We start from the raw sequence: 13,187 nt of genomic DNA, 5'->3' as shown, positions 1-13,187 counted from the left end.
GTTCATTGACATTTGAATATTGAAAGAGCATTGCCTTCCCAGATGATGAGATGTTCTAGCAGAGTGCATTCTCCTCTACTGATGTCTTGCTGGGTTCCCTAACTACTGCTCTACGGAGGATTGTAGCAGCACAGCCCCTTCCATGTCATGCTTATCTCGCTGGCACCGTGAACAATTTGTCCACAGGAACTCCGGTATTGGAAAGTGAAAAGAATGTTGAACTGCTCTTGCCATGGCTGCTTTTCTCAACTGTTTAATGGAGCAAGTAAAGAAATCTTCCTCACATAACTGGCATAAGGGACAAGGAGGGAAACCATTGAAGAATTATTTGAACTCGATGACATTATGGGGGAAGAGGATTTATATGACCTTGTGAATCTGTGAGTGGCGCTGGCATCTGACTGATGTTCTTTCTGTGATCTGTGTCTGCTGATTTGCATGTTCCCTTGTGTTTTTCTTCATCGGTGTGCTTAGTGTTTTAGGAATGGACTTGGGTTGGAAAACTATGATTTGGGTTTGACTTTTTGCAGCTCAGCAGTGTCTCCCTCCCTGGAGCACTGGCCTGGTTCTGGTGCGGCCTCACGTTTCCAGAGTCCTGCATTTGTACATGGTGATTTCCAGCCTCAGCAGCTACTTGAGGTGGCTTCACTGCCTGCACCTGAGGAATCCAGGAGCTAAGCCAGTGGCTGGAGCAAAGGTGGTTTTTCAACACTCAGATTTCAGGGCTAGTGGGATGGTCCATGGTAACACCTGAAAGCCTAGCCCCAGGAGGTGAAGGGCAGAGGCTTAGGGCAGCACTTTGAGCTCAGGCTCTGTGCAAGGTGGATGTGTGTCTCCTTCAGCATGCCTGACATGGGGTGGGGGTGGGGGGTCTGTTCTTCAATACTCTGCAAGAAATAACCTCAAAGCCTGAGAAGATATCATCTTAGAATGGGATATGTTTGAGTCTCTACCATTAACTAAGGCAAAGAAAGATACCTACAAAACCTTGCTCTCGCAGAGAAATGGTTTAAATGAACTAGGTGTGTTTCAACTCAACATTTTAATCTAAATCACCCTCCCCACCTACCCTCCTTCATGGGTAAACCATGACATTTGAGGCTTTGTGCTTCACACACTGTGTTTCCCAGGATGCACTGGAAGTTGGTATTTTCTTCTGTTCAAATCCACACCAATGGGTGTATGCAGGCATCTGGGTGAAGAGATGCAGCTTAGGCTATCCTGCCCAGCTCTCCTGAAGGGCTGGGGGCTCAGGAGCAGCAAGATTCCATCGTATTCTTGAAGAATCTTTGATCTGTAGATGTTCGGGGCAGACTGGTACAACCGATACCAGTGGCAGTAAGGAAGGGGTGAGTAACCCAGCTGCACGGTGGGTGGAGCGCTGCTAGTCCCACTGCTGAGCCGGTCACCTGTCTCAAACTGCCATCTCTGCTGAGCTGTCTCGTAGGAGCCTGAATGGAGAAGCTGTCTTAATTCCAGGGACTCCCTGAGCACACATGGCTGTCCCAGACCCCACTGCCCTCCCACCCCCATGCCTGAGGTAGCCTTCATTATTCTGCTTCCTTCCAAGTAGCCCATCTGCCCAGTGCTCTGAGGGCCACCGTGTGACCCCAATGAAGAAAGTGAGCTGGGCAGAGCTCAGGACACACAGCCCAAGCACAAGGTGGCTGTGTGGAAGTAGGTGGGATGCTGGGGCCAGTTTCTCGGGTTCGCTATGCCACCAAGCAGACCCTTGTGATTCCCTCGCCCAGTGGGCCCAGACACTCATTGTTGAGAGGGCTCCACTTGGGGTTCCTGGTCAGGAAGCCTGCCCTGAGGGGAGGCTCCAGCTCCATAGACAGCTTGGAGCTAAGATAGGAAGTGGCCAGGAGGACAGCAGGCTCCACACTGGGGATCCCTCCCAGGAAGCCTGGGGACTCAGGAGCCCCTGCACCCTGCCTTCCATGGGCCCCAGTGCGATGCTGCCTCAGGATACAGGCTGTCAAGGTTGGTTCTGGACATCCCCATGTTTGCTGCCCCCAGGACCCGCTGCAGCTCACCTTTCAGTTTCACTGAGGCGTTTCAGATTGGTGAACCATGACACAAAGTTCACCTCAGGAACCACATGGAGCTCCTGACACGTGCCCTGCAGTTCCTTGATGAGTGACATCACCTTGAACTCCTGGTTGAGAGAAAGGCCAGGAAAGTGATGGGCGTAGACCAGAGCAGGGTAGGCCAGGCCTACCCTGGGGTCTTTACCTGGGCTTACTCTCCTCTCTCTGTCTCACACTCAGTGTTCTCCTCATTTTTCTGCCAGGATGCAGTGCCCACCCCCAGGAAGCTGTCCTAGATGCCCCCTCAGGACCCCATGTCCTATCCTCTGTACCAAATGTGGCCATCTTCAGAGGCAAGGAAGGACCTCAGAGGCCTGCACAGCTTGCCTCCCTGTGGCGGAAGGCTTCATCTTCTCACCTCTCGTCTTTGTTTCATGGATATCCAAGTGCCCTGAAAAATCAAAGAGCCAATGTGCTTAGAAAATGGGGCTTCCACATTGAAGGCAGCCTGGCCACTTTGTGCCCCACCAATTCAGGCTGGCAGAGGGAAGCATGGCTCCACACCTAGACCAGAGTTGCTCTCAGTCTAGGGCAGGGAGTCACTGGGGCCTCAGGACAGGGATTTGACTGCTCAACTGTCTCTGAACATTGTGTTCACCCAGGCTTCCAGTGACAAGGCCATGCTAACCCCACAGGCTTTGTCACCTTGAGGACCTAGTGTCACATTCCCACCCTCCCTCACCACCCACTGAGAAATGTCCCCAAGTCATCAGCAACACTGGGATCTGGAAGCTTGGGGCATCAGTAGGTGGGATGGCTATGGTGCTTGGTACCCTGGGGCTAGGGAGGACTGGGTCTCTTGCTGGAGGTCAGAGGGTCAAGACACTCCTTTCTCCAATGTGATTTCCCAGCCCTGAACCCCCTGCTCACTCACATCCTTGGAGTCCTTGTCTTTTTGCAGTGAGGACAGGTGTGTGAGGATGGTGCTCAGGTGAGGGACCGTGCCCTCGGGATAGTCCTGAGGCATTAGCTGGAGAAAGATCAGAAGGGTCCTCTTAGGCTCCTCCCTGTTCTCCCCACATTTACCCCATCCCCATGGAGCCAGCCACCAGGAAGATCTTGTGATACACAAGCTCATTCCCCCAATGATCCACCCTTCAAGCCCAACCAAAGGCCTCAGCCCTGCATGTGGGAATCACTCTGGGTCTGCTCCACTCCTGGGTTGGCCCTTGACAGATGTGCAAGCTGTGTAGCCCAGCCCATCACCTGCCACTGGGGTGGCTGCAGCTCCACATGTTGACTCTGGCAACATGCCATGTGGATGGAGGCCAGGTGTGATGGGGCATTCAGGGAGTGGGCCAACAGATTGGCTGGGTTGTGGGAGTCCCCTCCTCTCCTCCTAGGAAGTCTCTGGAATCAGGCATATACACTCACCAGTTCCTTCTGTTTCCTCTGGCCTCTCCTGAATTTTTTCCAAATGGCCCTGTATTTGGATGGTGGCCCCTGGCAGGATTTTGCATGCAGTTAGAAGACACTTATCTTCTCACCATCCAACACTCCAGAGTACCCACTTGCCATGTGTTGGGACAGCCACAGCCTGGTCTCTATTATCTCAGGCTCCTGGTGGCCATCAGCACTCTTTCCTTGGGAAGGTCAGAGCATAGGGCAATACCTGTCTACACTGTGGTAGTGGACATTTGGATCCCCAAAAAGATTTCCCTCCAGCTGCCTGGTCCCGAGGACTCCCCACCCCCCATCCCAACCCCATGTTCCCAGTAAGACCTCTGTACTGGGATGTGGATCCCACATAGAAGTAGAGCAAGGGCATGGCTGGCTGGTTATAGAGAGGCTAGCCTCTTCATAGGCCAGCCAGTAGAAGGAAGGTTGATAGGAAATCCCAGCAGGATGCTGGAGATCTCCAATCCTGACAGTTCCTCCACCTTCAGACACCCAGGTTGCCTCCTCTTACACTCATTCACTGTGTTGCCAGGGTTGGCCTCTGGCTCCCCTTACAATCTACCCCATACCCAAGCATAGAATAGAGCTTCTGGTTTCTTAGGAGTCATACAGAATTCATACATGATTCCTACTAGAATTTGTGAAAAAAGATCACTGGGGAGGGAATTCTCACCCTTATTCCCCTGGACAAAACTTATTCCAGGGCTCATAGCATCTTGTAAATTGTCTCATTGGAGAACATCTTGTTCAGGTCCTGGAAGATCTCAAGACTGTCCCTGGAGGATGGGCAGAGACAAGGTGAGAGATGGAGGGAGATGGAGGGAGAGGAGGAGTGTGAATGGATTTCCTTTTTGAGGAAGGACTTCATCCAAATGGGAGAGGAGATTTGGGTGTGGCTCCTCTGGGGCTCTTAGGTTCCATGGTCTGGAGCAAAGCCTTGGGGGGAACCCACTCGCTCCCCCCCCCCCGCCCAAATTCCAGAGTGGCTGTGTTTGCAGAACCTCGCACAGACTGGTGTGGCTACAATGTCTACAAAGGACAAAGTCCACTGTGGCTTTGTGCCATATGTGACAGAAAAGGAAGCCGAGTCTAGCAGGCAAGTCCTGGGCCAGGCCCCAAGGTGTCTGAGTTGTGCAGAGTTGCAGTGCCTGTATGGGATATTGCCATGGGGCTCCCAGAGGAGGGCTGGTAGGCTGAGGAACCAACACTTGCCCAGGAGAAAGGCACACCCACCTGGACACAGCTCTCCACGTCCTCTCCAGGCCTTGGAGAGGGCTGCTCTGCAGAGCAGAGAGTACTGCGAAGAGGGAGCAGACATTCTTCAGCAGGTGGCACTCCTAGGGATGAGGAATGTGTGAGGTGAGCTGTGGAGCTAGCTCCCATGCTCCTGCTTTGGCCCAAGGCTGGGCCTTGTCACTGGGCTGAAGGGTGTGGCGCTTGGGGAAGATGACCGAGCAGGGTTGCAAAGAGCCCAAGCCAGGGCAGAGCATGGGCAGGGCTTCAGGTCTCAGGCAGGGGGCTGTGAGTGAGCAGCAGCCTCATGGTGTGGGTGGGAGAGGGAAGAAGGGTGCCTGGGCCCCAGCTGCAGCATACCAGGGCCACCTCTATCCAGTGTTCCACCACCTGAGCCCTCTCTGCGGCCTGCGGGCTGTGGTACCCCAGACAGGTGGTGATGACACAGCTGGCCACCTGGTCACAGTGCGTCAGTATGGCAAGCACAGTGGGTGCCAGGTGCTCCTGTCTCTCATCGTTGGGGTCTGCTCATACATAGTGCAGGCAGTGGTAAGGCTTGAGCTTCTTGAAGAGCTCCTGGACAGAGGAAGTGAGTGGTCAGTGAGAGTCTTCCCTGAGGCACCCAAAGACCCTGGCTGGGCAGGGAGTCAGAGCTAGGGACTGGGGCTCAGGAAGCTGAGGAGTGTGTCTAGGGTTTCAGGAATCTCCAGGATTTGCTTTTGGATCACTGAGAGCCCCTGGCATGTGGGTGAACCTAATGAAAGCATGGGGGCACAGGAAGGAGGTCACCCCTCTATTAAGGTGATTTCTTTCTGCCAACCTCAGGTGCCTCGGCCTGCACGCCCCAGGCAGGGCCTGATTTGACATTCCCCATGCACCTCCTTTCTGTCTCCAGTCCCCTGGCATTTGGGCTCCAACCTCAGGCTGATCCTGTGTGTGTGTCAAGAGATGTCTAGAGTCATCAGGACCCTAGTGCAGGAAAAGGGTGCAAAGGCCAGGGGAAAGAAAAATGGGACTAGGGTTCTGCCTGCTCCTCCATATCAATCCTGGAGCCTTTTGGATCCATGTGGACCCTGTGGCTCCCAAGGGCCCTGTGGATGTGGAGATTGCTTGACTGGGATTGGCAACCGTCAAGCTGGGATATGGAGGAGAAATCTCCTGGGCAGGAAAATGATGTGTTTGGGCAGTAGAGGTGGAAAGGAAAGACTGCAGGCCCACACCTGCCTAGCTCCTCACCACTGCCATGAGGGAGAACTGCTCTGCCTTCAGCTCAGGCAGCCACTCCAGCACGTGTGCTCGGGTCAGGTCATTTTCAAAATCCTTCATGGAAATCCACGACAGCTCCCTGGAGGAAATCTGAAAATCCTCCAGGTCCAGGAACTCCCCAGGAGCTGGCTCTATTTCAGCTGGCATGTCTGCCTCTCGAGCTGGAGGTGGAGCGGGCTCTTGCTCTGCAGCATGGAGCAGAGCAGGATGGGTCTCATCAGCCACTGGCAGGTTGTGCTGTGTATCCATGGCATCAGCTGCATCCGAGTCACCTCCTGAATCTGTGGCATCCACGTCCTGGTGTGTAGTTGGGACAGGTGCCACATCCGGGGTGGCGAGTAGAGGCTCCCGTGCAGATGGTTCTGGTTCCTCATCAGGAGGGGGAAGCCAGGCAGCCTCTCCAGCAAGCAGGCAAGACTCCTCTTGCTCCACACAAGGACCCAGAGCAGAGTCCAGTCTTCCATTGCCTGGGTCCTCTAGCTCTGGCCCTGTGTTGTATGATGCAATGGCCTGGGGAGCCACTGGCTGAATGGCACATGCTTCCAGTGCTGGAGCACATGTTGCAATTGGTTCAGCCTTGCCTCGAGGTGGCTGGGACTCTGGAGTGGACACTGACATGGCCTCTCCTTCTGCATGGCCTGCTGCTTGTATTCCTGGCACTGAAGTTGTTGGTGCCACTGGGCTAGGTGACCCAGGCACAGAGCTGCCTTTCACCCCTCCTAAATTAGATAGAGAAGCTGAGTCTTGGAGTTTAAGCTCCAGACTTGGTGCTGGGGGAGGAGGAAGGCTGTGGGTCATGGAATGACCTGCAGACGGCTTCATCAAAGATGGTGCAGGGGAGCCAGAAGATCCATCTCCCAGTAGCTCATGCTGGAGCTCCACAGCATGTCCTGGAGCTGAGGGGGGTTCTGAGGCTGTACTCAGTTCTAGATATGACTGAGATGAGAGGATTGCTTCCATGCTGGGTGTTGGATCCAGTGCTTCAGGTGCCCCTTCTTGTGTACTTGCATTGTCTGCAAGATTGGGAATGTAGGAACAGCTGCAAGAAAAGATCCACTCCAGGACCACCTTCCCCTCGGTCTTTCCTAATACCAGAAGACCCCTGACTCCCTGACAAGCACCAGTACCTCTATTCCACCCCAGGGAGCTTTGCCAAGCTTCCTTCAAGGCCTTTGGACTCCCTGGCTTTCTCTCTCTCTCCTGGGCCCATGGTACGCTTAAGCTTTCTTCAAGTGGACAGAACTCAGAATCTCACAGCGGTTGTCTCCTGTCCAGCCCATATACTCACCCTCCAGCTCAGGCTGCTTGGCATGCATGTGCTCCAGCTGGGTGAGCAGACGGCGGGCCTGACGCTCCTCCAGGGACCCAGGAATATTGTGGTGCAGGTATTTGACTAGCTGATTCAAGCAAGTCGCATCCTGTGCTTGAGGAAAATCTTCTGGGTACTCCTTCATCCAGGAACCCAGGATGAATGAGAAGGCGCTAGGTACAGGGTGGGAGGGGGGGAACAGCAGAGTCACAGGCTGGACCTCTCCTCCTCTCAGATCCCCTCAAGCACATGGGTGGGAGCTTTGCTCCTGAGCCTGCTCATGTCCATAGCCTAGGGCAGGCCTGCTGACCTGGCTGGGTTCCAGGCAATCTCTACAGGAGGGTGAGAGTAGACTTAGATCACAGGTGTGAGCACCACTCTCCCCTTCACCAAAGCCCCACACCCACCTCCATGTGTCCCTGGGTGCCCTTGCCAAAAGGTCAACTCTGGGTTGCTTGGTCCTGTTGCTTGGTACCCCCAGAACCCTGCACGTCCTCACTGAGGCACTTCCAGTGTGCTTCATGAAGTCCTTAAGCCTTGTGTGAACTGTCTCTGTCTGAGCCCCAGGAAACTTACTGAATGCCCACGATGAAGCAGGGTGTGCTTCCCCCTTCTGTGTAGCCCTGATGTTTGCCAGGGCAGGCAAATGTGCCTGGGCTGTCCCGGTGCCAGAGGCTTCTCCCACCCTCCTCAGGCACAGAGGATCACAAACCTAGCTCCTTGTGTGGACACATTTCTGCCTGGAATCAAGCCCTCATTCAGGAATCTCAAGTCAAGTGGGTGCCATTTGCCTTTGCCCAAGCCTCCCCAAGGCCGGCTCTCCAATGCATCCACCCTGAAGACAGATGTTCTCCATCTTCTCCCAAGCCCACTCACTGTTGAAGCTGCTCCTGCGCTCCTGCCCCCTCATCGTGACAGACAGCAAAAGAGCCGTATCTAGGGGACACCACGACATGTCACTTGCACTGTGTCTGCTGGTGACATCTACAGTTCCTGGTGGTCCCTCTGAGCATTGGATGGAACTCAGGATGACAAGAATCTCCCTGTTCTTTCCACTGAGTGGGGCCAAGTGTCTGCAAATGCATCCCCACACTAGACCGTGAGCCCACTAGCTTCCTCCCACATAGCTCAATGAGTGTGGGGTCTCTTTGGTGTCCCCATTGGGCTTCCCAGTGTGGTTTAGTTAGGTCAGGAACCGACCCCCCCCCCCCTTGATGGAACATAAACCACCTTTGTGAATCTGTAAAATGCTTTGCTTGAGGGCTTAGTCAGTGAGGCCTCAATGTCAAAAAGGGGGTCTTCATGAGAGAGGGGGCAACTCCCAGCACCACCCACAGTACTGGCTACCCTGGTGTGTAAGGCCAAAAGTGGAAAAGGCATGTTGAGGGCCCATCCCACTGCTCCAGCCTCAGGCAGTTTGGATGTTGGTCCTAGCATGCCAGGTCCTAGGATCCAAGAGGATTCACACTGGTACAGCCCATGCAGAGCCCTAGCCCCTGGGCCTGCCTGAGAGTCAGACCTGGCACATACCGATTGAACAGTAGGCTCAATACTTGGTGGGGAGTCGAAAAATTCTGGTAGGTCCCCAGAGATACGGGGATAAAGGAGGCATCTCCAAAGAGCAGGGCAGGCACCAGATGGTGGACTAACTTCTCCAACTTGCCTCCTGGAATATATCTTGCTTTGCAGGCATCTGCAAGGGTTGGGGCTAAAATCCACCCATACTGGGGTGAAGAAAGGAGAAACAGATGAAACATGGAAACAACAGCACATTGGGCAAAGTCTCATGGCCATACAATAAAAACATTTAATAACAGGTGTGAGCCAGCAGTGCCTTTCTACTCTCTTATTTTTTTTATCAAAGACTTTCTCACAGCCAATTCCATTTGTTCTCCCTTTTTCATCCTACTCAAGCTCCAGCTTAATGACCATTAACAGCTATTGGAAGTCCAGCCCTAAAGAGTGAACTGGGTGAAGAGGTGTGGTTACACACAGCAAGATCTGAGGGGATCTCATGTCCAAAGAATAGATGGCGCACCATTTCATGTAAGAGCATCAGAAAAGTCCAGGTCAGAGTGTGAAAATGGAATATGCTCAGACTCTAAGTATTTACCAGATATGCAGCACAAACACATTTCCTTTGTGGTTCCACCTCGGTTTCCTGCCTGACATTTTCCCACCTCCCCAGGAGGTAAACTAGAATAATTCCACCATCTCATCTGGTTTCAATCTCATTGGCCACTCTTTTCCTTATGTATATTCCATGTCTTGAAAAATACCGTTACTTTGGTCATGTTTTATCATTTCAGGTGAAGAACTACAAGAATTTAGTGTATACCAACATGACTTCCTTTCTTCCTCTGTTCTTGTATTGCATGTGGTTGTGCGATCTGTAATCCAACCTACTGAGGAGACACAGATAGGAGGATCACTGTCCAAAGCCAGCCCTCAGGAAAACACAAGATCCTATCTAAAAAATTAACAGCCCTTCCATAAACAAATCAGCCACCAAACCTGGGAAAATTTGGACTCAGGATCACTCATGAAGTTACAAATCTGAGATCTCCATGAATATTTCACCTCCCTATGAGATTTTGTTACTGAGGTTTAAGATAATGAACAACAGGAACAACAGTGCTGAGCTCTGGAATAAACACTCAGAGCTGTTTCTGTCATCAGTGGTTCTGAGCGGAATACCTGTAAGAGTAGGGTAGGAAGGCTTGGAGGCCTAAAGTGATCAGAGATGACTGATTATTTCCAGACCTATTTCTCAACTCCCAAGACATCAGTGCACACTGCCACCTGCTGGAAGCCTTGATAAGATGTGCTTGAGCATTTTTCTGGGTCAAATTCAAATATAATAGAAAATATAAACTATGCTAGGAACCACTTTTATAAATAACAATTCATATAAGGGCTTCAGGAAGAATATGTTAAAATGAGGCATCTTGGTTTAGATGTCACTAAAATTACATAACAATAGGAAGAGAGAAATTTCTCAGAGCTCTTAAGAATTTTAGCATTTTAGGAATTGAGGTCTCTTAAAAATAGAATCCATGACTTTCTGAGAAAATCTTGTTATGATATTAACTTGCAGTTAACTTTTATGCCTGTGCTGGCTTAGAATTACAATCTTCAGATCTCAGTCTCCTGAGTAGCTAGGAGTACAGGCGTGAACCACCAGTGCCTGATTTCTTCTTCTTTTTTAAGTTAGTAGTCCTAGGGTTTTAATCTCTGTCAGTATGCTCAGTGGCAAGTACTCTGTAACTTGAGCCTCACTTCCAGCCCTCTGTTTCAGGTTATTTTTTTCTGAAAAGGTATATTTTTGCCTGAGTTGCCTTGGACTGTGATCCTCCTATTTATGCCTCCCAGTTAAGCTGGGTTTACACATGCCCCACTGATCATTTTCAGCTTATTTGCTGCTATAAGAGTTTCACTTTTTTTTTTCTGTCCCAGAGGGCCGAGGATCCACCATCTTCTAATTACCTGAGATTAAGGTTTGATTCCTCAGAAATGTGTAATGGAGGAAAATTTATGTCCATTTATGTCATGGGAAATTCAAATATTTGTACTCCAGTAAACATGTCTGAATGATATTTCTTGATAGTGTGTGTTGGATTGTGTCCTACTTAACTGGAAGTCAGAAGGTGCTGTGGCATTCAGTGAATAGAAAAGCCAAGCAGTGCAGCACAGAACACGTTCATATCTGTGGGATGTGATCATATGACTACTCTCCATGCCGACTTTTCCTGGAGAGGACCCAGCATTGCTGCAGACAATGTGGGCTCTGCATGGATTCAGACAGAGTGGAACACGCCTCAGTAGTAAGGCACATTATAATCATGCACAGGACACAGGTCCTGGCTTCCATGCAGCCAAAGTCATTTTACACTGAAATCTGCCACATTAAATGTCATTCTAGCGCACACACACACACACACACACACACACACACACACACACACACACACAAATTTGGGGCCTTTTGGGTGCTTAGGATGGAGCCAGTTTGAGGCCTGGTAAACATCCATGAGACTCTTACACCCAATTAAACCACCCTAAGACGGGAAGTGGAGCTGTGGTTCAAGGTGGCAGAGTGCTAGCTTTGAGGGGAAATGTCAGAGATAATGCCCCAGATCTGAGTTCTAGCCCCACGACCGAAAAAATCAGGAAAGTGGATTTTAAAGTAGATAAGAATTTTATTTTGTAAGAATAACTAAATATAATCCCACACAAGATGTGAAATACAGAAAAGTATATGAGGAAGATTGCAAATAATTTTGTCACTCAAGGTTGGACAGTATGTTTACTTTTGAGCCACAACTCCAGTGTAACAAGACACTCTGGGCAAGAAAGAGGAAGCAACTGCTGGGCTCCCAGCTGGATCCTGGTCCTGAATAGAGACCCTCTAGGTTTGTGTAAGGTCTACAGGATCGCTAAGTACTGTATTTTCCATCATTACCCATGCAGTTAGGGTTAGGAAACTTTAAGGGAAGCTGAGCCAAGGATGTGCAGGAACTCTGTGTGCCAGATGTACAATATATTAGAAGCCTAAAATTCAAACTAATTACAAAAAGGAGAGCTCACACCTGTAATCCTAACTACTCAGGAGGCTGAGATCTGAGTACATGGTTCAAAGCCAGGTGGGGCAGTAAAGTCCAGGAGACTCTTATTTCCAATTAATCTCCAGAAAATAGGAAGTTGCTGTGGCTCCTGGTGGTAGAGCCTTGAGCAAAAAGCTCAGGGACAGTGCTCAGGCCCAGAGTTCAAGCCCCAGGACAGGCACCCAGAGGGGTAGAGGGGGGTAGGTCTAGCAATCCAAGGAAGTGCATAGGGAGTAAGAGGAGGAGTACAAGGAAGTGGAAGCCAGGGGGAAGGGAGGAGAAAGAAGGACACTAGGGTGGGTCTGTAGTAAGGCCAGGCTTGAGCTGGAACCCAGAGCACCTTCTGCTCCACTTTAAGGAGTGTACTTTTATTTTATTTTTATAACCTAGTAAAGCATGACTCAGAAAGGCCTGAAAGCCAAGAAGGGAGTGGAGGGAGTCTGCCTTGAAATGCGGGCCCTGTTTGTCAGGGTTAAGAGCAGGCAGCCGCGGGAGGGAGCAGTGTTAAGGCTGTGCCTTCAAGTCTTGCGTGTAGAAGAGGCAAAGGGTGTCCGGGACTAAAGAAGTCACGGCCCAGGTTTACCCACTTGTTGGGCTGGGAATCTCGAGACAGGGCACAACCCCTGCAGGCCAGAGCTCGCGAGCGGGTAACGTTGGTGACCTATATGCCACCCCTGGTCCCCTGGTCCAGCCGGGGAAGAAAGCGCCTGCCGCGGGAGCCTGGCCATCATCCACCTCGGCCCTGCCCAGCTCCCTGGGTACCCGCGCCTCATCCAACTGCCCCAGAACTCAGAACAGAGCCCCTTAAAGACCTCGGCCTCCTCCAGGCTCGGGTATTCCGCGATTTGGGGCGGATGTAGGCTGGTCTGTGGCCAGTCCTTTGTTCCATCCCAGTGTCAGCTACAGGCTGGGCCCCTTCTGCCCCATGGATGGCGCACCTGTGGCTCTCACTCCATGATCTCCAGTTCCCTCCGTTTTTCTGTAGTCAATCTACTTTCTGATGATCCATTTTCTTTAAGACAGAGAATTTAAAAACATTATTTCTGATTGTGCTCTAAAAATAAATATCCTTGGCATGGGCAGATATAGAGAGGGGCCAAGGTGCATGTTTGTAGTTAATCTGTGTGTGAATAAAAATGTCACAGCAGAAAAACATACCAGACTTTAAAAACCAACCCAACAACAACCTTGTTTTCCTTGGCTTTGGGACTGTGGGGAGAAGGAGAAGGGCAGTTGGAAGCATTTTGCCATGAAGTGGGTAATGGGGATACTGTTTAAATTTCC

The 13,187-nt window shown here is 51.2% G+C and overlaps 2 protein-coding genes and 1 long non-coding RNA gene across 3 annotated transcripts; all 3 read right to left on the bottom strand.

Moving 5' to 3' along the window:
- Positions 1-1,772: 1,772 nt before the first annotated feature.
- LOC125346703 lies at positions 1,773-2,484 on the bottom strand. Its single transcript, XR_007210009.1, has 3 exons — positions 2,452-2,484; positions 2,040-2,161; positions 1,773-1,848 (listed from the first exon to the last, which is right to left on the bottom strand). It is a non-coding gene; the product is annotated as an uncharacterized LOC125346703 (long non-coding RNA).
- Positions 2,485-5,170: 2,686 nt separating this feature from the next.
- On the bottom strand, positions 5,171-6,168 carry LOC125346702 (ral guanine nucleotide dissociation stimulator-like). Its single transcript, XM_048339458.1, has 2 exons — positions 5,961-6,168; positions 5,171-5,300 (listed from the first exon to the last, which is right to left on the bottom strand). The coding sequence occupies exons 1-2, from the start codon at positions 6,135-6,137 to the stop codon at positions 5,253-5,255; spliced, it is 225 nt and encodes a 74-aa protein (XP_048195415.1). The 5' UTR covers positions 6,138-6,168; the 3' UTR covers positions 5,171-5,252.
- Positions 6,169-7,207: 1,039 nt separating this feature from the next.
- On the bottom strand, positions 7,208-9,593 carry LOC125344726 (ral guanine nucleotide dissociation stimulator-like). Its single transcript, XM_048337116.1, has 4 exons — positions 9,579-9,593; positions 8,830-9,023; positions 8,176-8,235; positions 7,208-7,472 (listed from the first exon to the last, which is right to left on the bottom strand). The coding sequence occupies exons 1-4, from the start codon at positions 9,591-9,593 to the stop codon at positions 7,208-7,210; spliced, it is 534 nt and encodes a 177-aa protein (XP_048193073.1).
- Positions 9,594-13,187: the final 3,594 nt, after the last annotated feature.

This window comes from Perognathus longimembris, chromosome 2, assembly GCF_023159225.1.
Source record: "Perognathus longimembris pacificus isolate PPM17 chromosome 2, ASM2315922v1, whole genome shotgun sequence".
NCBI lineage: Eukaryota > Metazoa > Chordata > Mammalia > Rodentia > Heteromyidae > Perognathus > Perognathus longimembris.
Note: the sequence above shows the minus strand (reverse complement) of the source record. Positions and strands in the feature narration are given on the sequence as shown.